Raw genomic sequence first — 26,700 nt, 5'->3', positions numbered from 1 at the left:
ATGTCCGCCTCGGCCTCCGCCGCGGAGGGAGAGGGAACCCCCGCCCAGCCCGCGTCCGAGCGGGAGCCCGAGCTGCCCGGCCGCAGGGAGGAATGCGAGGAGGAGGAGGAGGACGACGACGACGACGAGGAAGAGGAGGACGACGACGAGGAGGAGAAAGGTGGGCGCGGGGGCACCGCGGCGATGGATGCTCCCACCCGACGCCCCTCCCGCCCAGCCGGCCGTTCCGCTCTTTTTGGCGCCCAGAGGCATTGAATCCGAGTGGTGTTGTTTTGTGTTTGCAAGAATTTTATTTATTTATTTACTTATTTACTTTTGCATCTTGAACGATGGCAGAGAGTTGACTTAGTGTGCTCTGATGTTTTAGGTTTCCCTTTTTTTTTTTCTCCGTGTTGAGCGACGGCAGAGTTGACTTGGTGTGTCCTGATGTTTTAGGCTTCCTTGTTTTGTTTTTTGCGTGTTGAGCGATGGCAGAGTTGACTTGGGGTGTCCTGGTGTGTTGTGTCCTCCTTAGGGTGGCGGCTTCGGTGGTGCACTTGACTTCTCGCCCGCGAACGTGCGTGCATCACGTTCCCTGGTGTTTGACAGGCGGCCCGGGAGGCGCGCCTCATCCGCCAGCCCCTAAGCCAGGGTGTTGAGAGCGCGCTTTTCCACTTGTTAAAGGGGGGTTTTCTTTTTGCGGATTTCATTACTCATCTCTGGTTTTGGAAGTGCTCGGAAAAGGTCTTTCATGTAAGCGCACGTTAAGACCTAGGGGACGTTATTAATGCGAGTCCTGGGAGTGTTTTAATGTTTGAAGCTATTTCTGTATCTGCTGAACTTCAGTAGAGGTCCTCTTCAAGGGAGAGTTTTCTTTCACTTGGAAACGCGGTGAAAGCTGTTGCCATTTGAGGAAGTAGTTAAAAATGAAAGAAGTGAGATATGAAAGAAAGTTAAATGTGAACCACAGCTCTCAGTTTTGGAGCTGAGCGGCCGCACAGGAGGATGGGAGGTATGAGACAGTTTAGTGACTTGGGGAGTGAGTAGTACAGATCAGTTTATCCAAAATGCATGCTACAAGCGAGGCACACCACCTACTCACCCGTTCTTTTTTTCTTTCTTTCTTTCTTTCTTTCTTTCTTTCTTTCTTTCTTTCTTTCTTTCTGTGTGTTACTGGGAATTATTGAGCCCAGGGGCATTCTGCCTCTGAGATACAACCCCAGCCCTATTTTACTTTTGAAACAGGGTCTCGCTAAGTTTGTTGAAAGTCCCCCCACATTGCTGAGGTCCTCCTCTAACCTGAGCTCCTCCTATCTCAGCCTCCCCGGCACTAGGGTTACAGGTGTGTGCCACTGTGCCTTGCTAGCATTTTTTGATAATAGCCCCATCTTGGTTTATTTCATGTATGGTGAGAATTCGGCCAAACTTGGGAAGAGGTTGGGAGTTTTCTTCCTGGATTTAACTGACACTTTGTTTTAAATCTAAATCAGTCCGTGGCCAGTATTTTACAAATACAATCTGGGTTAAGAGTACAAGGTGAGCCGGGCGTGGTGGCACACGCTTGTAATCCCCGCGCTTGGGAGGCTGAGACAGGAGGATCGCGCAGGTTCGAAGCCAGCCTCAGCTGGCTTAAGAGACCCTGTTTCCAAATAAAATATAAAATAAGTCTGGGAGTGTAGCCCGGAGTTAGAAGGCCCCTGGGTTCCATCCCCAATACCACCAAGGGGAAAAAAAAAAAAGAGTACAAGGTGTATCTTTTGTTTAATATGCTATGTGCCCTATATATAGTATATTCATATTTAACTACCACACTCCTTTTAATTAAAATTTTAATAAATTATACAATAAGTGAAAATTGGCTGTAATATCTTACAACTAGCCAAACTAAGCACTTTCCCCTACAATTTTCTATTTTTGCATCTTTCTAGGGGAGCTGGATTGAGGTATTAAAGATAGTGAATTTTCTTGATCAGAAGAAAATTACAGATGTAAATAGACTATAGCAGAAACAGTTTTTCTTGGAGAGCTGGTGAATACCACATTTTGTTTTAGAGGAATAAATTATGGTTTGTAAATTTTATTTTCTATGGTACTGGGTATGGAATTGGAGGCCTTGCTCATGCTAGGTAAGCACTATACCACTGAGCTGAGTCCCTGGCCCTGCGGTTGTATGTATGTGTATATGCATTTATTTGCTTGCTTGCTTGCTTGCTTGCTTGCTGATTGATTGTGTGTGTGTGTGTGTGTGTGTGTGTGTGTGTGGTGCAAGAGGTCAAACCCAGTGCCTCTTTGGAACTTTTTTTTGTGGTACTGGGGATGGAACTTAGGGGCTTTCTACCTCTGGGCTACACTCCCAGACCTATTTTATATTTTATTTGGAAACAGGGTCTCACTAAGTTGCTGAGAGCCTCACTCAGTAGCTGAGCCTGGCTTCGAACCTGAGCGATCCTCTTGTCTTGGCCTCCCAAGTGCTGGGATTACAAGTGTGCACCACCACGCCCAGCTGGAACTTTTTTTTTTTTTTTTTTTGGGTGGTACTAGGTGTAGAACCCAGAAGCTTTCTATCTCTGGGCTATACTCCCAGACCTATTTTATATTTTATTTGGAAACAGGGTCTCACTAAGTAGCTGAGGCTGGCTTTGAACCAGTGTGATCCTCCTGTCTCAGCTTCCCAAGCGCAGGGATTACAAGCGTGCTTTGGAGACTGAGACAGGAGGACCCCAAGTTCGAAGACAGCCTCAGCAACTTAGACTGTTAGTAACTTATCTAGACCCTTTTTCAAAAAAAATAAAATAGGGCTGGGTGTGTAGCTCAAAGGTAGAATGCCCCTGGGTTCAATCCCCAGCACCAAAACCAAAAACAACTTAAATGACTAAGGGAGGGGGAATTGAGTGATAGCAAGGGTTGCTTTATAGGTATTCAGTCATCATAGTGTACACCACTGTCAGAATATGCCTGCTGGCATCCTGTTCAAATCCTTATATCTTCAAATCTTACCTATTCAAAGCTAGCACCAACATTTTGATCTTGTTTTCCCAATCAAAAAATAATCCCTCTTTAGCTCACAAAACTTAACTTTATCTTAAAGTGTTTTATCATCTGCATTAATATTTGTGTCTCCTTTTCCTAGGAGACATGATCTTTTTCAAAAAATGTTCAATGTCATAATCGTCTATTCATCCCCTCTTAGTATCGAGTGCAGCTTTCCACAAAAAACAGGCTTTCATTGAAATGACCTCCAACATTATAATGCTTTTAATCTGTTTATTGAAGTAAATGGTTTAGATAAATTGAGTTTCATGGTCTTAGACTTTAAAACACATACCATGTATTTCCTACTTTTTAAACATGAACTTTTTGTGGTAATGGGGATTGGACCCAGTGCATCATACATGCTCAAGTGCTCTACCACTGAGCTACATCGCCATCCTCCTGGCTCATCCTCCTGAGTAGCTGGGATTCTAGGTTAGTGTCACTGCACCTGGCTTGTTTTGTCTTGTTTATTAGTATCCTGGCCTGAATAGAACTTAACTTTTTCAGAGTCATTTTTTTTTATTAGACTGCAAAGTAATGCTTGGCCAGTTAACTGTGGCATATGTAAACGTGCTGAATTTTGTGTTACCTAGTAACAGATAACCAAAATGCAGTTAGGAATAAGCACTAATATTCTGTAGCACAATAGGATAACTATAGTTTCCAACAATTTTTTATATATTTTATGAAGAACTAGAAGAGGGGAGTTCAAATGCCTCAAACATAAATGGTAAGGAGATGGAAATATCACAGTTTATCACAATTTGATCATTGCATTCTTTTTTTATTTTGACGGTATTGGGGATGGAACCCAGGGACATTCTACCTCCGAGATATACCCCCAGTCCTATTTTTTTATTCTTTATTTTGAAACAGGGTCTCACTGAGTTGTGGAGGGCCTCACTAAGTAAATGAGGCTGGCTGGGAAACAATATCTTCCTGTTTCAGCCTCCTGATGCTGGGATTACAAGCATGCGCCACCATAACCAACATGATCATTATATATATATACTGAATTATGACACCATATATTACTATACATGCATTTAATTATCACACCATACTCTATATAAATGTGTATAATCATGCATTATTTAAAAAGAAAAAGTAAGCTTAGAGACAATTTTTTACAAATAAGTTGGCTGGACATTAATAACATTTGTAGTTGGATAAAATTTTGCTTGTTTTTCTGGGTTTTTTTCTCCTTTATTTTGAAAAAGGGTCTCACCGAGTTGTAAAGGGTCTCCTCACTAAGTAGCTGAGGCTGTTCGTGAACTGCGATCCTCCTGTTTCAGCCTCCCAAATGCTAGGATTCTGTGTGCCACCACACCTGGCCTTTTTTTTTTTTTTTAAAGCTGAGTCTCTGTGAGTTTTCTGAGATATAAATATTACTCTTAAAAAAAACTTACTGACAGGTGTGCTGGAGCATGCCTATAATTTCAGTACTTGGGAGGCTGAGATAGAATTGCAGATTTGAGGCCAGTAAAGTTAGTGAGACTTTGTTTTAAAATAAAAAATGAAAGGGTGTAGCTCAGAAGTAGAATTTCCTTGGGATCAACCTCTAGGATCTAAATAAATAAATAAAAAATTCCATGATGTTCTGGGTGTGGTGTTGCATGCTTATAATCCCAGCATTTGGGAGGCTGAGACCGGAGGATCGCAGGTTTTGAGTACAGCCTCAGCTACTTAATGAGGCCCTCTGCAATTTAGTGAGACTCTGTTTCAGAGTAAATAAAAAGTAGAGCGGGAGATGCAGCTTGGAAGTAGAATGACCCTGGGTTCCATCCCCAGTACTGAAAAAAAATCCATAATGCTTCATCCTGTACATATTTGCTTCTCAAAACCACACTCAGAAGTAGTATAAGGTCAGCTGGGCGTGGTGGCGCACGCTTGTAATCCACGTACTTGGGAGGCTGAGACAGGAGGATCACAGGTCTGCAGCCAGCTTCAGCTACTTAGTGAGGTCCTCTGCAACTCAGTGAGACCCTGTTTCAAAGTAAAGAATAAAAAATAAGGCTGGGGTGGAGCTCAGAGGTAGAATGCCCTGTTTTCAGTTCCCAGTACAAAAAAAAAGAAGTGTAAGATGTTGGATGTGGGCTTTTTTCCTGCATATTTATTCAACTACATTAATCTTTTGTTATTTAACAAATTAATTTTTAGAAAAAAGTCTAATTGTGGAAGGCAAGAGGGAAAAGAAGAAAGTAGAGAGGTTGACGATGCAAGTGTCTTCCTTACAACGAGAGCCATTTACAATTGCACAAGGTAAGTTTATTCTGTATTCCTTTGCTTTTTATGGTGAAAAAGCCCAATGCAAAAATGATGGTTAGCAGTGCTTAGCATTAGTGGGGTATTTAGGCTTTAGGAAATAGTAATGTACTTTTGGTATAATTTTATGTAATTTGCCCCAGTGAGCAAAGTTATATTTACATAGATATGTATATATCTGTGTATATATATGTGTGTGAATTATGTTGTAAAGTAATTCTTGTTAAATTAACTTTAAGTATATTAATAAGTAAGAGCTATTTCATTCTGGTATTTTTTTCTAGGAAAGGGACAGAAACTTTGTGAAATTGAAAGGATACATTTTTTTCTGAGTAAGAAAAAAACAGATGAACTTAGGAATCTACACAAACTGCTTTATAACAGACCTGGCACAGTAAGACCTTTTAATACCTTTAATCTATTTGCACGTTTATGTAGTTAAGTGCTTAACAGTAGAGCTGTAATTTTAGTTCTGCAAAGACTTGAATGATTGCCTAGTTCAGTTTCTTATACAAGTGAGCAGACTGAGACATACTTATCAAATGACTTATAGGTCACGTAGTTGGGTGTTAGCAATTAGTACTGTAATATGCATTACTCTTTGTATTGTAGTTGTTTTTTTATTCCAAAAAGAATTTTCAGATTGGAAATCAGAATTGTAATGATAGTAATTTTTTAATATATTAGAAAAAAATTTACTTTGGGGAAATTCTGGCCATTCAGAATAAATGATTCTGTGTAATTGTGTCTCGTTTTGAGCAAATATCTGGTAACAGTGATGGCCGTTCTTTGCCAAAGGATTTGTTATTCTGCTGTACAGAAAATGACTTAGTATTTTATGCGTGAAAGAAGCTTTACTTTGGGTTGTGTTTGGGGAAGTCAAGTTTGAGATTTATAGAATAAAATTTTGTCATTTATTTTCATTTGTGCTAATCTCATGTAATCCTCACAACAGCCTAATTTACACAAGTCTCTTAACTAGTAAATGATATAATTTGGAATAATGATAAAATTTTGGAATACTAAAGAGTATTTTTTACTTGTCAAAGAATACAATCTTTAAGCCGGGCATGGTGGCGCACGCTTGTAATCCCAGCATTCGGGAGGCTGAGACCAGAGGATCGCGGTTCGCGGACAGCCTCAGCTACTCAGTGAGGCCCTCTGCAACTCAGTGAGACCCCGTTTCAAAATAAAGAATAAAATATAGGGCAGGGGGTGTGGCTCGGAGGTCCAGTGCCCCAGGGTTCCATCCCCAGACCCACACACACAAAAAAGAATACAATCCTTGACTTCATGATTTGGAAAATAAGAAATATTACTTAGTGACTTATACTGCTTAGTGTGTGTGTGTGTGTGTGTGTGTGTGTGTGTGTGTGTGTGTGTGTGTGTGTAAGGGCAAGCTACTAAAAAAAATATATTTTGAGACAGGGTTTCACTAAGTTAGAGAACTTTCAAGCCTCCTGCCTCAGCCTCCTGAGTAGCTGAGTAGCTGAAACATGATGTCTTTTTAAGGTATAACTCTTCATATCTCCTGGTACTGTCAGATAACAGTTTTGGTAAAAATTTGAATAAGTCAAAATTATAACTTGGTGACATAAAAATATAGTGGCTTTGCATGTTCTTTTGTATATTACTTGATAAAAGTCACATTAATAAGACAAATATTTTCAGGTGGCCTCATTAAAGAAGAATGTGGGTCAGTTCAGTGGCTTTCCATTTGAAAAAGGGAGTATCCAGTACAAAAAAAAGGAAGAAATGTTGAAAAAGTAAGCTAATTTTGTAAGTTTTATATTTTGATCAGTGTGCTTTGAGTTTATTTTTAATGCTTAAAAGTGACTGCTCATAGATTTTCAGTAGATTGCTGACTCTTTACCTTAGGGGCCAAGTTTGACTTATCTTTATAGCATTAACTTGGGATTTTTAACTTTCCATTACATAGTGACTTACCAAGATTATTGAAAACTTTTAAAGAAATTTTTATTTCCTAGAAAAGTGAAAGGGTTAGTCATTCAGAGAAACCAAATTTCAAAAGGTCTCTAGAAAATTGAGTAAAATTTTTCTAATTCCTATCCTTGTCAGCCACTCTGTTCCTTTTTTTAAAGCATTTAAACTACTTCAGAGCCGGGCGTGGTGGCGCACGCTTGTAATCCCCGCGCTTGGGAGGCAGAGACAGGAGGATCGCGCAGGTTCGAAGCCAGCCGCGCGCTCTGGCTTAGGAGACCCTGTTTCCAAATAAAAATGTATAAATAGGTCTGGGAGTGTAGCCCGGAGGTAGAAGGGCTTCCAGGAACCCCAGTACCACCTAAATAAATAAATAAATAAATAAATACATAAATAAATAAATAAATAAACTACTTCAGAGAGAATCAGTTTGGTAAAACAACGTTGGTTGCCATAATGCAACAAGGTGATACACTTACAGCTCCTTTGTTTCTTATATACTTGTAAAGAATTTTAAGAATAAAAATGAGTACTTGATGTGTTGTCCTGGCAGGTGGAGTGCTGGGCAGGGATACAGTACTTAATTACCAGCTAAGAAGTATCCAGTCCATGAGCTAGCTTATTATACTGTCCTTAAAACTTGAATGGAAAGTGGTGTTTTCAATTTCCTAATACTCATCTCTGGGGGTAGACTAATCAGGATTATTGCATAAGATTCAGAGAGACAGAATGTAACTGAGCCGGTTATGTTGGCTGTTGCCTTTGCATTGTGGGGAATTTTTATAAACTCATGGATCACCTTGGTTTTTCCATTTTCTGCTTCAGATTTAGGAACGCCATGTTAAAGAGCATCTGCGAGGTTCTCGATCTGGAGCGGTCGGGGGTGAACAGCGAACTAGTGAAGAGGATCTTGAACTTCTTAATGCATCCAAAGCCTTCTGGCAAAGTGAGAGGCAGTCCCTACCGTCTTAATAGCAAGTTCGCTATTGATGACCTTCCTTACTTTCTCATGAACACATTTACCTGCTTGTTTGTGAAGACCTGTTTATCGAATACCTAAAGTCTGAATTAGCCATATTTGTCAGTTCTTTTAAAAATGATGCTCAGGACGTGGAGGTAGCTCAGTGGAAGAGGGCCTGCCTAGCCTATGTGAGGCCCTGAGTTAGATCCCAGCACTGCCTAAAAGGAGTGTTCCATAAGGTTGTATTTATTGCTTCATCAAGGATATTCTTAAGGGTGAATAGTTCTTGTTGTCTTCGTTGCTGCTGTTATGTAGTTGTGAGAATGACTACTAGTACATTGTGCTGACTTCATTAATACTAAGGGGCCTTGACAAGTATTGATGTGCTGGCAGTTTTACTAACCTTTGCTTTTGTCCAATTAGTGCAAATTTCAACGATGAAAAAAAGGAAATAATATATTATCAAAATAGCCAGACATAGTGGTGTACACCTATAATTCTAGTACTTAGAAGGCTGAGATAGGAGAATCGCAAATTCAAGGCTAGCCTTATTAACTTAGTGAAACCCTGCTTCAAAATAAAAAGGGCTTGGGGAGCTGGGCGTGGTGGCGCATGCTTGTAATCCCTGCGCTTGGGAGGCTGAGACTGGAGGATCGCACAGGTTCAAAGCCAGCCTCAGCTTCGTATTGAGGCTCTCAGCAACTTAGTGAGACCCTGTTTCCAAATAAAATAGAAAATAGGTCTGGGAGTATAGCCCGGAGGTAGAAAGCCCCTGGGTTCCACCCCCAGTACCACCAAAAAAAAAAAAAAAATGGCTTGAGGTATAGCACAGAGATAGAATGCCTCTGGGTTTAATCCCTAGTAATTTCTTCTTCCCCTTGCAAAAATGAAAAAATAGTTGGCTTTGAAAAGGTCTCAGAGTAGCCAGGGTCCATGGTCTGTGAACTATACTTAAGAGAATCAGTGCTTTTATCTTTTTCTATAAAATCTCTTACATTGATTCTTTGTATGTGACCCTATGATAATTACTTCTTAATCTGATGGTGTCACGTTTAAGCTATATCCTGTGCCAGTGTAAGCTTCCATCAGTTAAGAACAATGCTATAAACTCGCATTAGTAGCTTTTTCTTTGTTTTAAAGTATTAACACAATATTCATTGTTGTACTGGTTTTTTTTTATTGGATTTTATTTCCAAAAAGATCTGCTATTGACTTTGGATTCTGGTTAATACATCTAACTATCAGAATCAGTACAGGAAGGCTTTGAAACATTTGTACATTATTAGTACTTTTTGCTTTTCTAAAAGCTTCTTGTTTATTTTTGGGAGCTGTGTATTCTTGATTGGTTACTTGAATAATTTAACATCTTTTCACTTTCCTGTACAGATTTATCCAGCACCCTTCTAATCCCATTGTCACTGATTCTGTATACATATGCTATCTTCACTCTGTATCTGGCTCCTGAACTGAGGTAGTGAAGGATATCACATTTATTTGAGACTTGGAGTTCATCCGGCAAATAGAGTTTGGATGGTGACTCACCATTTTCCAAACATTGTTATCAGAGAATTTATCTAAATGGAATTGAGTCCAGGCAATAGCTGATCATGGTAATAGTTTACATATCAAGGATATCTGTATATATTCAAGGAGGTTTTTTGTTTTTTGTTTTTCATCACTAGAGATTGAACTCAGGGCCTCACATATGCCAGGCAAGTACTATGCCACTGAGCTACAACTTTGTCCCTTTTTATTCTGAGACAGGATCTCACCAAATTGCCCAGGGTGGCATCCAAATTGGGATCCTCTTGCCTTTACTTCTGAAGTAGCTGGAATAGCAGGTGTGAACCACTGAGCCCAGTCTCAAGGAAATTTTTTTTGAAGAGAATCCTGAGAAATGTCATTAACCCAGTAATTTTTAATATTCCTGGAGGGGCCTAAACCGACAGTTTTCCAGTCTGCCTTGTCTGCTTGGGCAAACTAGATGCTGTCCTGTTTGTTTCATTTGGAGATAGCCTGAGAGTGCAGCATTACAGCAGACACTTTTCTTCACTTTTGTGTAGATGACAGTAACTACTAAAAGACTGGATATTCTTAGGACCTCTGGTTTTGCTAATTATATGAAAAACAGTGCCTAAAGTTTATATCACAAATATATTGTTGACTATATGTTGAGTATCAAATATCCTAAATGCTGGCAGCAAAAGTGTCTTGGATTCTAGAAAAGGCTGGGGCTGGAATATTTGCATATATAGTAAAATGTATTAGAGATGGTACTCAAGTCTAAACATGAAATTCATTGAGGTTTCATATGCACCTTCTACACATAGCCTGAAGGTCATTTTACCTCTGACCTTGTATCACATAAGGTCAAGTGTGGAATTTTCTACTTGTAACATCATGTCAGCACTCAACAGATTTCAGATTTGAAGCATTTTGCATTTTCAGATTAGGCATATTCAGCCTGTACTTTACCACTGTATTATAGAATTTTACCTTAATGTTTTTACTTACTGCAGAAAAAAAGGAATAGACAAAAATGAAAAAAATATAAAAGATACTGATAATCTCAGAAACAGTACTAATTCCTTGGTGTATATATTTCCAGATACTTTAATGATATTTAATAGTTTCAATTTCAGGATTTAGCCAGTGCTCCCCTAAGAAATCATTTAAAAATTAAATTTGTTGGTTAGTATAATCAGATTTTTCTCGTGTGATTTGCTCTGCTCTTCATATATGTGCTTTAATTGAATATCATAGTATAGTAATGTGCCTACTTTGTGTCCTTACTTAGCTTTGTAATTGATGCACCAACATCTATTGCATATTCAGATGCATCTGTGAGAATATGATACTAGCATTATTGAAAATATAGCACAGATGTAATGACGGTTCATTCATAATTAGTGATTCAGTCTTACTTTATTGCTAGTTTCTCCCACACCTTTAATGTATGGGTTGTCTACAATAAGAGCACCTGGTGGTGACAGTTTTAATTCTTACAAAATGATATAAGTTATTTCTGCCTAAAAATACTGTCTTCATAAAGTAAAAGCCAGTGTCTGGACCTAATACAATGTGCACTTGGGTTTCTAGTCCCAAGTCAGAACTTTGAATGCCCGTGACACTCAACCTTTGTGAAGAATATTACTAGGTGTTTAGAACAAGATAAAAGAATATTGCTAATAATTGTAGGCTAACTTGACACATTAAAGATGAAGTCTTTGTAAAGCTGCTGGCTAAGCTTGAAAATATTTTTGAGATTAGTGTTGAGAAGTAATGATCAGGATCTGTTGACTAATTGAGATATATAGTACCTTATTGGTGTTGTCATTACAATTTTTTTATACAGCCATTGCCAAAATCTAAAAAAACTCCTAGCAAAGGTAATAAAAAGGAACGGAACAGTTCCGGAACAGCAAGGAAGGCGAAGCAAACCAAGTGTCCTGAAATTCTGTCAGATGAGTCCAGTAGTGATGAAGATGAAAAGAAAAACAAAGAGTCTTCAGATGAAGAAGATAAAGAAAGTGAAGAGGAGGTAACACTTTTTTTTTTTTATTATTTGATGGGAGTAGTGTTAAATATTCTTGGTATATATCCAAAGCCAGAAAATACATATTGGTTGTTTTGAATTGTGAAAATACAGAAATAATTGAGTATCAACCCATTTCCTTCCCTTAAGGAACATCTAGCTTTATTGCCAAGTCAGCGGGTAAAAGCTGGAGAAGTGAGGTTGCTGCGGCCTGCGTTTGCAGTGGGCCTTGTCTGGAGCAGGGGTGTGGAGGATGCACGTCCTCAACAGAGACATAGGAGCAGACTTTAAGAGCATATTTTCAGAGTATATTAATAGTTCATAAGTGAGTTGAACCGATTTCTGTTTCGTGCAAAAAGCAAGGGTTTAAGGGCCATCATTTTGGGGTGTGGGCTATTTAACAAGAATAACATAGTTTGAAGTTGGTCAGTTTTGTTCTACTGAGGTTCGTCTGCTGTTTTCTATTTGGGAGTACTTGTAAAAAAGATGATGAGACTTCTTGGCTTCCAGAGTGAAACTTTAGGAAGGAGGAGAGCCAGTGAAGCAGTTAAAAGATTTAACTTGATGGGTATCCTCAGCCAGTAGATAAAGGAGACCAGGTAAAAAGATTAGTTACAGTTGGTAATTATGTTTGATAGCAGGATTTTAATTTTGCTATGGTATCTTTCTTCAGAGGTCAGACTTTGCTCTGTAAATTCCCCTGTCTTATTCAGGGACTTGATTGATGCTGGCTTGACACATTGGGCTAGATAACTCTTCGTTGTGAGGGGTAGGTACTTCCAATACAAGAAAAAGTGTCTCCAGATGTTGCCAGATGTCTTGGAGCAGGAAGACCGGCTCCACTTGAGAACCCAAAGTTAGAAGGCTAAAAGATGTTGCGAACCCTGGTTTTCTATATGTTTCTTCAGTGGATGTACTTGTCTTGAGGCACTTAAAATCTGTGTTCCCTTTAATGTTAGATTTCATAAAGACATTTACAACTAAGTAAGCCAGGTGTGGTGGTGCATACTTGTAATCCTAGTACTTGGGAGGCTGAGACAGAGGGTTGCAAGTTTACAGTCAGCCTCAGAAACTTAGACCTTGTTGCAAAATGAAAGAATAAAATAGGGCTGGAGGTGTAGCTCAGAGGTAGAATGCCTCTGGGTTCTATCCCTAGTACCACAAATAAATAAGTAAATAAATAAATAAATGACTATCTTTTTGGCATAAAGAAAGATAAGTAATCTGAGCACTGATGTTTTATGGATTGGCCTTCTGGGAGGAAAGATGTTTGTGTATATGTACATATATAATTGTGACAATTTTAAAGTAATTGTAGTCTTCACATTTCTGGTTATCTACCATACGCCACTCACTGTTTTTCTAAACTCTTTTTAAGGACAGAAAGCACGAAGAGTTGTAGAATATTAATATTTATTTATCTTCATAGAGACAAAGCATGGGCTTTAGAAACTGAGTTCATATCCCAATTCGCCCTTGGATTTTCACTCTTTGACTTTGGGCAAGATATTTAAACCTCACTTTCCCCTCAGTAAATTGGGATGGTAATATTACCAGCTTCATAGAGTCATATTAAATGACTTAATTTAAAATATTTACAAAGTAGCGGGGCGTGGCGGTACATGCTTGTAATCCCAGTACTTGGGAGGCTGAAACAGGAGTATTGCAGGTTTGTGGTCGGCCTCAGCTACTTAGTGAGGCCCTCTGCAACTTACTGAGACCCCCTTTCAAAATAAAGAATAAAAAATAGGGCTGGGGGTATAGCTCAAAGTTCAAATGCTCCTAGGTTCCATCTCCAGTTCCACAAAATAAATAAATAAAAATAGAAAAATAAACTATTAACAAAGTGTCTGACACATGTACTATGTAAGTATTAGTTACTGTTATTACCATTAGAATAGGAGAGTAATTAGAAACTAAACTGTTGAAGATTCCTCAAAATAAAGAATGGGGCCGGGCATGCTGGTACACACTTGTAAGCTTGTAACCCCAGCATTCGGGAGGCTGAGACATGGTGGTACAGCTTGTAAGCTTGTAACCCCAGCATTTGGGAGGCTGAGACCAGAGGATTGCAGTTCGAGGACAGCCTCAGTTACTTAATGAGGCCCTTCACAACTCAGTGAGCCCCTGTTTCAAAATAAAAAAGACTAAAAAATAGGGCTGGGAATGTAGCTTGGAGGTGCAATGCCCCTGGGTTCTATTCCCAGCACTGCAAAAACAAACAAACAAAAAAAATTAAAAAGAATGGGGAAACAGATTTATTCTCTATAAAGTGGTGTTTTTTTGTTAGTGTAAACTGATTCTTTTAAAATCAACTGGTTCCTATATTGGATTAGCATTGTTAGGACAGATTGCTTAAATGAGCAACTGAGATTAAACTATCCTCTTTTATGCTGTTTAAGGTATTAACCTGAGGCACAGGGAAATTATAGAATGTAGAAAAAAAAGGGGAAACAGTGCCCATTGGAGAAAGCACTGCCAGATGTCTGAAGCCAGATGAGTCGTTTAGACCTCAAGAGCATGCCTTCTTTTTTCATCTTATTCTGATATCTTTTTTTCATTTTTCATAGTTTTTTTTATTGCAGTCTTATTTCTAGAGAAGTATAAAATAGAGTTTGTATTTTTTTTTACTTTGTATTTAGAACTTATGTTTCCATAAGCTATCAGGAATGTCTTCAGCTGAAATAATTCACAACCTTAGTAATGGTCAGAGGAGTTCATTTTACCTTGCATATCAAGAAGTCCAGGGTCAGGCAATTTTGGGCCAATATGACAGTTTAGGAAAGGTATCCTGGATATGGGCCGTCTCTTTTTGAGTTAGAATATGGCATTTAACCTATGTTCCACAGGAGAATTGTTTTACCTTTATATATTTTATTCATGTTCCTGACAAAGGAAGACGATCTTTCTTCTAGTGTTTTTGGGAGTTTTGTCCCCCTTGGAAGAGGTGCTTTTTACCAGACATCTCTCTACTTGGCCTTGGCCAGAATTTTGCCAGTGTAGCTGCAAGGGAAGCTGTGAGGTGAAAGCTCATGTGAATGGGTTGAGCAGGCCATCCTACAAGTCAGAGACTCGTTATAATTTTGGTAAACTATATATTTGGACCATTTGAAGGATTATTTGGTAGTAGTAAGAGGGTGAATATGAAAATTTGGCTAGTCCTTAAGTAGGTGTTTAAAAACTAAGAAATCTCATAATTTGACCAGAGGAATTACAAAACTGAATAGAACATTTAAACCTTTTGTTGGAAGGCAAAGTTAATCACAAAACTAAATACATAATCTCACTATACTAAAATACATTTAGATTTAAATTTTCAGAGTCTCTTGTGAAATATAACTAGACTTACACATTCTTTTCTCTTGGCATTTTGAATTTTTTCAGCCAAGTTGTTAAAAGAATAGTGTATTTTAAGCTAATTTTTATTTTGTTCATCTATTCACTCAGTACAACCTTTCTGCTCTGAGGACAGAATTCTGGCTCTGTGACAGGCATCTTTTTTGGTGACCCTCCTTCAAGAGCCCTGCTGCCTATAAAAGATAGGTAAGCCTTATTAACTCTACCAAGATTTTTTTTTTTGTGCCTTCCTTCAAAAAGTGCTTATGTCATTCCTCTGATTCTATACCTTCATGTTGGTCAGTTGTGGAAAATCCTGACTTATCCTGACTTTTTTGAAAATTTATATTACTAATTCTTAAAAATTTAGATTATAGTATATTGTACTGTCTGAAATTAATGGCAGTTGTCAGTTTTTATGTTCCCCTTTAGTTCATCTTGATTGAACCACTCACATGTTCAGAAAGTTAACAAACCAAAATCTTGAAAAATCCTATGACAGTTCAGAAACTAGCTTTTCTCACAAACATTAACTATCATGAGTACTTCCAACACTTTTCCTTTATAATGCCACATAGTGTTTTTACTATAATTACTAGTTTGGGGAATATTAAAGAAGAGACTTAAAGGGACCAGTACTTTTTTTTTTTTTTTTTTTTTTTTTTGGTGGTACTGGAGTTCCTGGAAGCCCTTTTCCCTCCAGGCTATACTCTCAGACCTATTTTATATTTTATATTTGGAAACAGGATCTCTTAATCCAGCATTGGCTTTGAACCTGCGGGATCCTCCTGTCTTCGCCTCCCAAGTGTGGGGATTACAAGAGTGCGCCACCACGCCCGGCTGACCAGTACTTTTTGATTACTCAATTTAGTAACTTGGGAGTATACTATGTGTTATTGGGGTTACAGGAGGTATTTAATACCTAAGTGCCATTTGATAATATTCTAGGAGAATCTCTGTTAAGAGAAAGCTTAGGAGAGAAATGGAAGAAGTGCCAATTCAAGCTGACCTTGGGAATAGAGGAGAAATGGACATTTGAACATAGACGGGGAATAGGGAAGGCGGGGTGTGTGTGGTACTGGGGACTGAACCCAGGGGCGGTCTGCTTCTGAGGATCTCCAACCCTGTCAGCCTCCCAAGTACTCGGATTACAGGCATGTACCACCACACCCCAACTGCAGGGGTGCTTTTTTCAGATTTAGGGGCATCCTACATCTGAGCTACACCCCCAGCCTTGATTTTTTTATTCTTTATTTTGAAATAAGGTCTCACTAAGTTGCAGAGAGCCTTGGTTAGTCTTGTGCCACAGCAGTAGAGGAGTCAGATGACGCTAAAATAATGGAGGTTGAAGCCAGACTAAAGAGAATTTGTGTGGTTGGCCATCATTGTGTGACAAACACAACCTTTGGGAATGGATTTATCATTCTTGTTCATTGAAAATGATTGTCTCATTCTATACCTGAGCATTTTGCTAAGTAAAAAGAAAGCATCCTCTGAATTTGAGGAGCTGACAGTCTACCTGGGAGATGTCACTCAATACGCATTTAGTACAGACATGGAGGACACTATTGAGAATATTGTGTACCATGTACTTCCCCATCTGGTATTCTTGACTTATGTAACATAAGAGATAGGTCCTAATTTTTGTGCTTCAGGCTATGATAAATATATAAGCCCTTCTTTTTGGAACTAAGATTTGAACCCAGGAACCTAGCATTTGAACTACCCCTAAGCCACACCCCAGCCCCATTTTATTCTTATTTTGAAACAGGGTCTCCCTAGGTTGATGGGTCTCCTTACTTGCAGAGGCTGTCCTTGAACCTGCTATCCTCCAGGCTCAGCCTCCCAAGTACTGGGATTACAAGCTTGTACTACCACACCCAGCTATTTATAAGATTTTTTGTGTGGATGGTACTGGGGATTGACCCCAGGGGCATTCTACCTCTGGGCTACACCCAGCCTTATTTTTTATTTTTATTTATTTATTTTTTGTGTGGTACTGAGGATGGAACCCAGGGGCCTCTACCTCTGAGCTACACCCCCTAGCCCTATTTTTTAATTCTTTATTCTGAAACAGCGTCTCACTGAGTTGCCAACGGCCTCACTAAGTAGCTGAGGCTGACTGCGAACCTATGATCCTCCTGTCTCAGCCTTCCAAGAATTAGGATTGGCGCCACCACACCTGGAAGTGCTTTCTCTATTACTTTTTCTCAACCTTTAGTTTATATACTTCTGTCTTCAGAGTTCACTCTTGATTTATATCAAGATTTGATTTTCAACAATAGAGTTAGGGAAATTAGTGAGTATAAATCTACATCTTACTTAATTTAAAACTTAAAGTTATTAAGTTAAGCTTTATAACTTGAGAAGTTATCCTACTGAACACTTTAGCTGGTTCCTGCATTATTACCAATAATTCATAATCTATTCCTAAAGTCAGCAACTCTGGTCTGTATATCAAATCCATCCTGTGTCTGTTTCCTTTTATACAGCCCACAAACTGAAAATGGTTTTTCCAGCTGGGTGTGGTAGCACACAGAATGTCTAGTTATTTGCAGTAGTTTTGGTGTGTAAAGGTGAAAACTTAAATTCTTAGGATATTTGTGTATATACACGTTTGCCTTTGGAGATGATAATTAAGTGAATAATTAATGCTTTCTAGTTTCAGAGACCCTGATTGAGACAAAGTGACTATAAACTAATTTTGTCATTTTTAATCTGTCCCACATATGCATTCTGCTTCTGTTTAATCAGATGTGGTTGTTTAAGAACATGCTGGAGTCCGAATCTTGGCTCTTATGTTACTGTGGACAAATTAACCTTACTCTGCCTTTGTTTCCCCATATATTTGTAAATATCAAGCAGCTACTATGTGCCAGGCACTATTGTAGGTGCTGGGGATATATCAGTAAATGCAAGAGCTGGGAGAAAATCTTCATGGGACTTCAATTCTAACTGGGGGACAGAAAATAAAATAGACAGTATTATTTATATTTTAGGTTTTGGGGGTTATTACCCATAATTAAATGGCGTAATAAAAGTTTGTATTTCATACAGCAGAATAAGTGTGGGCATCCATTTTTGTGTCTGATTGTTTCTTGTCATCTCAAAAGTTGATAATTAGACTTATATTAGGATAAAATAGTGTTGAGTATATCAGTCTTCTCAAAAGTTGATAATTAGTAATTAATTCTTAATTGGATATAATCTAATGTTAATTTTCTCTGATATTATTGAGAGGCATAGAGGGATAGCAATGAATCCCATCTAATATATATACTTTGCTTTGCTCTCCTTCCCAATAGCCACCAAAAAAGACATCGAAAAGAGAAAAATCTAAACCAAAAGCTACTCCTAAAAGTAAGAAATCTGTAAAAAGTGCAAATGTTAAGAAGGCAGATAGTAGCACCACCAAGAAGAATCAAAACAGTTCCAAAAAAGGTAGGTTAGAAGTTACATGACCAACAATTCTGAAAATACGAAATGTCTGATGAACTGCAAAGGACATTGGGAAATACAGCTTGCCAGTTTTCAAAAATTTTCTGGTCTACATAAAATTTTAATGTGTGTTTTATGGGTAATTTATAAATTATAAACTGAAGTAGTGATTTATAATTTTGGAGGTCTAATACTTCCTTGAGAATGGTGAAAACATATGGAGGTTTTCCCATACATAATCTTAAGTATTTACTTTGCTGTGTAAGAACAGTTTTATTTACTTAATATCTTATGTTTAGAAAGTGAATCTGAGGATAGTTCAGATGATGAACCTTTAATTAAAAAACTGAAGAAACCGCCTACAGATGAAGAATTAAAGGAAACAGTAAAGAAATTATTGGCTAATGCTAACTTGGAGGAGGTCACAATGAAGCAAATTTGCAAAGAGGTAATGAGATGAATGTTTAGATCATTTTGCTTTGATTTCAAAATTTCTTTCACCCATTCCTTAATTCAAAGCTATATTCTTTTGGCTTGAATAGATATTCCTTGAATAGATATTTATTGAACCACTGTATACCAGGCATTACTGTAGGTGCTAGTATCTACACTTGTCATAGAATACTCCAAGCTCTGTTCTAATGGAGTTATTTTATACATAACATTAGATTGAATAAAGTCAGAGTGATCAAAATTAAAACACTACATTCCAAATCTCTCTGACCTGGAAGCTGTATTGATGCATTCTTATATTGCGTTAGTTTAAAAAGCCAGAATCTGCCGGGCGTGGTGGCGCACGCTTGTAATCCCCGCGCTTGGGAGGCTGAGACAGGAGGATCGCGCAGGTTCGAAGCCAGCCGCGCTGGCTTAAGAGACCCTGTTTCCAAATAAAATATAAAGTAGGTCTGGGAGTGTAGCCCGGAGGTAGAAGGCCCCTGGGTTCCATCCCCAGTACCACCAAAAAATAAATAAATAAAAATAAATAAATAAAATAAAAAGCCAGAATCTCATGAGCTACTCTTGTTAGCATCATAAATGAGCTCTGAAAGATAAAGTTCTCAATTCAATCTTCTGTGAAATTCTTCTAATACTTCTCAGGAAATCAAATGTTCTAACCTTAAAAATGGTTTCATAAGCCGGGCATGGTGGCGCATGCTTGTAATCCCCGTGCTTGGGAGGCTGAGACAGGAGGATCACACAGGTTCGAAGCCAGCCTCAGCTCCTTAGTGAGGCTCTCAGCAACTTAGTGAGACCCTGTTTCCAAATAAAATATAAAATAGGTCTGGGAGTATAGCCCGGAGGTAGAAAGCCTCTGGCTTCCACCCCCAGTACCACCAAAAAAAAAAAAAAAAAAAAGAATGGTTTCATAGGGATTCCATATCCTAACTCCAAATTGGGAGATTTTTAGAATTTGGTTTCCTATGGCAAAATAAAATCAAAATTTGATACATACCAAGGTAAAATATTATATACTTTTTATAAGAGCATTGGTTATTTTGTTTATTCATTGAGCCTTTACTACATAACAGGCAGAGCTAGATGTTGCCGAAAAGCCCTTACTTGGCTTTAAACAGGGCTTATGGTGTGGTAGGATAGAAGTAAGTATCTAGCTAGACATGATCATACCTGTAATCCCAGGACTTGAGAGGCGGTGACAGGAGGATCACAGTTTCAAGGCCAGCTTCAGCAACTCAGCAAGACTTTGTTTAAAAATAAAAAGGGCTGGGAGTGTAGGTTGGAGGTGAGTCCTACTGTTGAGAGACAGGTATGCAGTAAAGTACTGGCTGTCATGTGGAATCGGGCAGAGGGGTCTAGAAGAGCATCAGAAGAATTCTTGACTGAGTTCTCAGTCGAATATCTGTTCCATAGAGGAATAGTGAGATAATCACTAAGAGATGACTTTGAGAAATACATGTTTCAGATGAGGACTGGAAGGACATCTTCACAAAAGGAGACAATACTAAAGGCTTTTAGACCTTACATGTTATGCCTTGTGGGAAATGGGGAGGATGGGTACATTATGAGAACTACTTGGCAGGGTCATAAAACAATCTTTTTTTTTTTTTTTTTTTTTTTTTGAAGTTATCCTAGAAACATGAAGGATGGTCTGGCAAGGATGAGAGTAGTGAGGAAACCCGGTTTATATCATCACTGAAACAACAGGGTTGGGCTGGGGATGACGCAGTGTTAAGAGCGTTGGGCTGGGGATGACAGTGTTAGAGCGTTGGGCTGGGGATGACGCGGTGTTAGGGAGCTGGCCTAGCATGCACAGGGCGCTAGGGTGGATCCACTGCCCACAACAAAAGTAACAGGGTTGCCATAATCCAGATTAATCCAAGCTAGAATACCCTGTGTGGGTATAAGAGCTTTGGGCAGCATTAATCATAATAGAGTAGAACAGAAAGAATATTTTATAAAGTATTGTATACTTTATAAATATTTTATAAATCTTAGACATTTTGAGTTGGGGTGCTTGGGATTATCAAGTGAGCAAAATTGTAATAGAGGAGTCCAGACCAGGATATTGTTGGGGTTTTAACCATAAATAAGGTGGCCCAGGTTAGATAAAGGGTGAGAAAAGTAAGAGTAAGCTGGGCGTGGTGGTGCACACTTGTAATCCCCGCGCTTGGGAGGCTGAGACAGGAGGATCACACGGGCTCGAAGCCAGCCTCAGCTACTTAGTGAGGCTTTCAGCAATTTAGTGAGACCCTGTTTCCAAATAAAATATATAAAAAAGTAAGAGTAATCCTGAAGGCCATTAACACCAGGGTTGAGAAGTAATTTCTATGAAATATAAGACATTGTAGAGTCAGAGGTAGAAGAAAGGCCAGTGGAAGCAGAGCCTGTGAAAGCCAAGCAGAGATGTCAGAAGGAAGGAAAAAGGCTACTAACCTACAGGGCAGTGGGTGCAGAAAGGCAAGTCACAGGACAAATAGGGCAGACTTGTGAATGTAAGAAAAGAACCTAGTCAAGCAGAGAAAAGAAAATATTTTTAATTATATTGAAACTAAGAATCGACAGTTTTTTCTTTTGGCAAGAATATACAGGAACAGTTGTTACAGCTTTTTTGGAGTATAGTTAGGTGTAGTAGCAAATACCCTTTAACCTAACATTTCCATTTCTAGTTCTATCCTAAAGACATAGTTATATCTGCACAAAAATAATAATGTTCACCATATCTGTAATACTGAAAAATCAGAAACAACCTAAATGGCCATCAATAGGGAATGGTTAAACTGGTACATCGTATTTTTTTTAATATTATGTAGCAGTTTAAAAGAACATGGGAAAGCCTCTCAGGTTAAAATTTAACAAATATAGAAAACTTATACCATTTATATATATGTAAATAGATTTTTTTTTAAGTGGTTTGGTCTTTTTTGTGTGTGTGGTACTAGGGGTGGAACCCAGACGCTATCTACCTCCGGGCTATACTCCCAGACCCATTTTGTATTTTATTTGGAAACAGGGTCTCACTAAGTTGCTGACAGCCTCACTAAGTAGCTGAGGCTGGCTTTGAACCTGTGTGATCCTCCTGCCTCAGCCTCCCAGGCGCGGGGATTACAAGCGTGCGCCACCACGCCTGGCTAAAAAAATGGTTTGGAAGATTACAGACCAAACCAGTCACGATGTCCTTTGAGGGGAGAGGAAAGATGGGTGCAGTGGAGAGGAAACTGAAGGGAGATTAGTTCTGTGGATTTGAAGGAGTTCTGTGATTATATACATTTAAGTTCTTGAAAGGGTTATTAGTAACGTGGAAGAGGGCAGGCGAGAAGGATTTGACTTTTAAGATAGCAGTTAGGAAATGTCCTACAATAGCAGCTTTCAGGGGTGATAAAAAGTAATTTCCTTCTGTTGAGATTTAATAAATAATGAAGAACATGAATGAATGAATATTCTGTTTCAAGTGGCTGGAGGTTGGTGAGGAAGCATTTTTAAAAGGGCCAGAGGGCAAGCATGTGTTATGTCAAGGGGCAAGTGCTGGGAGAGGCGAGCTACCGGGGAGTTGACGGGCTCGGTGGAGGAGCAGGAAATTGGAGCCCTTGCTGAATGGAGGTAGAACTGGAGGGGAAAGAAGTATGCCAGAGGGTGGAAGGACTTCCTAATAAAGTAAGGGCTCTTTTTTTCTTTTTCTTTTTTTTTTTTTTTTTGGTGTTCCTGGAAGCCCTTCTACCTCCGGGCTACACTCCCAGACCTATTTTCACATTTTTTATTTGGAAACAGGGTCTCCTAAGCCAGCATGCGCGGCTGGCTTCGAACCTGCGCGATCCTCCTGTCTCTGCCTCCCAAGCGCGGGGATTACAAGCGTGCGCCACCACGCCCGGCTAAAATAAGGGTTCTTTTGCTGCAAGCAGGAGAGTGGGACACTTGAGATGAAGCTGCCAAAGAAAAGAGAGAGAGGCAGGGACGGGTTTGCCCAGAGGCTTAAAGCTGAGTACCATGAGCTGAAAGGGGGCTAGTCTTCAAAGCAACCATGACCTGGGCTTAACTTTAGAGACATGGGTACGTAGACCAATGTGAACAGGGCTAATTAGAGTGGCGTAAATGACGGGCTATATTGGAGAGGGTTGGCCAACTCCAGCCCATGGCCCACAGCTACCCTCCACCTGGGTTTGTGAACAGTTGTATTATAACAGCCCCTCCTGTTCATTTGTGTTGTCTGTAACACAAACTACAGTGGCACGATTGAGCAGTTGTGACAGCAGTTGAAAGTATTTACTCGGCCATATAGAGAAAGAGTTCCTGGCCCTGAGCTGTGAGAGAAGTGAAGCCAGCCGTGCTCAGAAACTGAGCATATGGAGTGGGGCCTTGAAGTCCAAGTAGCAGGTATAATAAGACTTAAGAAGTTGGCAAGGAGGACATTTAAGAATGTAATTTTAGGAGCAGTGGACTACTGAGACCACCTAGATGTAGTGAATGCTGGGTGTTGTTACAGAGAAGGAAGTAGGTATTTTATAGAGCCAGGCATTCTGGCCCACAGCTGTAATCCCAGCTACTAGGGAGGCTGAGGCAAGAGGATTGCATATCTGGGGCCAACCAGGGCGACTTAGCAAGACCCTGTCTTGCTGTTTAAAAGTTTTTAAAGGGTGCTGGGGGTGTGGCTCATAGTAGAGCGTCTGGGTTCAGTCTCTACTGCAAAAGATAGGTCACAGATACTCTGCTGATACAAAGAACTTAGTCCACTGAGATCCGTTTAGATGTTTCCTCACCCACAATTATTCATCCCTTGCCCCAGCTTATAAAGCATGGAAAATGTTTCAGGAAATATTGAAACTACTCCTTTGCAAGACAATTGTATATGGTAAACTAAAGAGCACTAGTATCATGTACATCTGCAAAGAGTATATTGGAGTTTTAAATTTGCTTTAAACATTTTTCCTTTTCACTATAGGTATATGAAAATTATCCTGCTTATGATTTAACTGAGAGGAAAGATTTTATAAAAACAACTGTAAAAGAAGTAAGTTTCTCTTTTCCTAATTTGACCATTTTGGAATAGAAAATAAGAAAATATGTATATTAATATTTTTCAATATATCTACCACTGTCACATTTGTTCCTAATATTCAGAATAGAGGGAAAAATATATTTAATGAAGCTTGAACAGTTAGTGACAAAACCTTGAATCAGATTCAAGTGTGGCTTCGCAGCGTTCCTGCTAAGTGGGCGCCTGGGAGGCGCTAAGTAGCAGTTCAAGGGCAGGCTCCGGTGCTCCCGGCCAGGCCGAGGAGGGTCTGCAGTGGATGCGCCCCAGCTGGCTTCCCAGGCCACAGTAGTTAAACCAGAGTAAAAGACGTAGGAAAAGTGGAGTGAGGCTTACATTTATGTATACTTACATATGCATATTGATGTATGATAAAATGTTTCTCTTTCATTACAGCTAATTTCTTGAGACAGAGGACAGAAACAGATGACTTGTTCCCATAGATTTGAACTGATTTTACCATTATACCAGCAAGAGAATGTATTCTCTTTTCCAAGTCCTTGTTAAGTATTGTGTTGATAGGACTTACTGCTGATCTTTTTATCTTGAGTGTTGTATAAATTTGTGTTTGCTGTTTTAAATTGCATTTCTATGCAGTTTTTAGTTTAAATCTTGCATGGCAGTAACTGTTCCTTGCTTTTATAACTGTATTTTGTACATTTGGATTTCTTTATATAATGTCATAGGTTCCTAAACTGTCGTGGGTTTTAGTGCACTTAATATTAGCTTAAGACATACTTTTAATCAAGTAGGAAAATAACTACAACTGGCATTTATACAGTACATGCACAGTAATGCAGTATTTAGCATATGAGCTATTTTGAATACACATCTCTTCTGTCAGGTTGAAAACCCGGTGGCAGTGTATTCATCATGTTACACACGTACAGCTGGCCAGTAGACGAGATTGGACTTCCTCTTGCATGTGTATATATGCCCAGTTGTCAGCATGACAGAAGTGACAGATGTTATTTTTGTATTTTTAAAAACCAATTTGTTGTACATAAAGTTTTTTATTTCTTTTGTGCAGATCAATTTTTAAACACAGGTAGGTAGGTATCCCTACACTTGTAACGTCAGTGTTCAGCCAGAAGGGTGGCAGAGCAGAGCAAGCTCGGTGTTGGACGCTGACGGAGCTCAGTGCCGCGCTGCCTTCAAGTGTCATCACTCACTAGTGTGCACTCTGCAGACGTCTATAGATACATTTTATACTAAGAACAGACCAAAAATCACATCAAAGCTTCAAAAACTTTGGGAAAGCGTGGGACTAGGAACAAGCACACCTGGCTTATAGTGGACTGATTTTTATTAACTGCTTTTAACCATATAAAATGCTGATATTTACAGGAAACCTGGCCACCTTCATAATTGTGATAGAAGTGCCAGGTGTAGTGCCAGAGAATAATGCATTATGTAATCAATATCTGACAAAGTATTTCTCGAAAATGATAATAAGTAACAGTCAAGAAATTTAATGTGGAATCGGGGCTTTTCGGTTTTAATTTTAGCCAATCCGGATTCTCGGTGATCAACATATGGGCCACTCTGACTTGCCTGTGTGGTTTTGGGGTTATAACCTAAGGGCACTCTGATACTGAGCTGTCTCCCAAACCGTTTTTGAGACAGGGTCTCGCTAAGTTGCCCAGGCTGGCCTCAAACTTGCGATCCTCCTGCCGTAGCCTCCCGAGGAGCTGGAAATGGAGGCGTGTGCCATTGCACTCAGACCACTCCTGAATTTAAGACTGAACATCTTTTAAATTGACTTGTCTTAATTAGTTTAAAACATGCTGCCTATGACAAAATTAGACATTTGATTACCACTTGAGTGTTTAAGATTTTTGCATCATAGAAAAGATATATATATATATAAAAATGATAAGTTGAGTGTTAAGAGGTATTTTCACAGGTTTAACTTCTTGATAAAGTCAGGACATTAGGAAAAGGCATAATGAAATACAAGTAAATAGAATAAGCAGCTGAATGTGGCCTAGACATTGGCCTTTGATTTCAAATCTGTTCTCACAAACCTTGTCAATAAAAATAAATCAATGGTGTTTTCAGCCTCTTGGAGTTGATTTATTGATTACAGGCTTATGTGTCATTTCCCCCATGATAAAAGTGTTTAAGTAGTAGTAGCCATAATCTGATTTATAGTGCTTGTTGAGCAGTAGCTATGTGGAGTGATTTCACAGTAGTGTGTAACAAGGTTAACATGTTTTATGACTCTCTACAGGCGTAAGTATGTTTGTCACTACAGCATATACACAAAGGCTATTTGAAAAAACAAATCTAGTTTTTATTAAGCAGTTTTACACAACTATTCATGATCTGTAGTTAAATCACTGTAAACATGTGTATTCACTGCTATTCAACTACAGAATCTTCAGACAACACCGAACGGCATATTCAACGAAACTGAAAAGTACCACAGTTCCTTAAAGAGCAAACATCAAATGAAGTATGTCATTTGAGATGGGGGAAAAGCTTTAAATACACATTTACTATAAAGGTTTTCTACTTGTAGCACAGCACAAGCTTTAAGTGCCCAGAAACTAAAGTAATAATTTACTGTGAACCATTTCAAACGTTTTGCATTTATCACTTAACACATGCTATTTAAACATTTTATTACATAACACTTAAAAGCATAACACTTACTAATCAGTACCAATGAGTCTCAACAAATACCCTAAATATCAACATTTTCTTGTGTTAACTCTGAGACAT

At 38.9% G+C, this 26,700-nt stretch overlaps 1 protein-coding gene across 1 annotated transcript; it reads left to right on the top strand.

Annotated features, from left to right (window-relative positions):
- Window positions 1–26,444, top strand: DEK (DEK proto-oncogene; the record flags this gene model as incomplete). The annotated part of the gene is made up of 10 exons (XM_080710285.1): window positions 1–160; window positions 5,173–5,274; window positions 5,562–5,671; window positions 6,949–7,043; window positions 8,044–8,164; window positions 11,535–11,720; window positions 18,356–18,491; window positions 18,788–18,936; window positions 23,881–23,949; window positions 26,352–26,444. The coding sequence occupies 10 exons, from the start codon at window positions 1–3 to the stop codon at window positions 26,442–26,444; spliced, it is 1,221 nt and encodes a 406-aa protein (XP_080566411.1).
- Window positions 26,445–26,700: the final 256 nt, after the last annotated feature.

The sequence above is a fragment of the Muscardinus avellanarius genome (genome assembly GCF_963383645.1).
Source record: "Muscardinus avellanarius genome assembly, chromosome: 14".
Lineage (NCBI taxonomy): Eukaryota > Metazoa > Chordata > Mammalia > Rodentia > Gliridae > Muscardinus > Muscardinus avellanarius.
The sequence above is the reverse complement of the archived record's forward strand: the minus strand, read 5'-3'. Positions and strand labels throughout refer to the sequence as shown.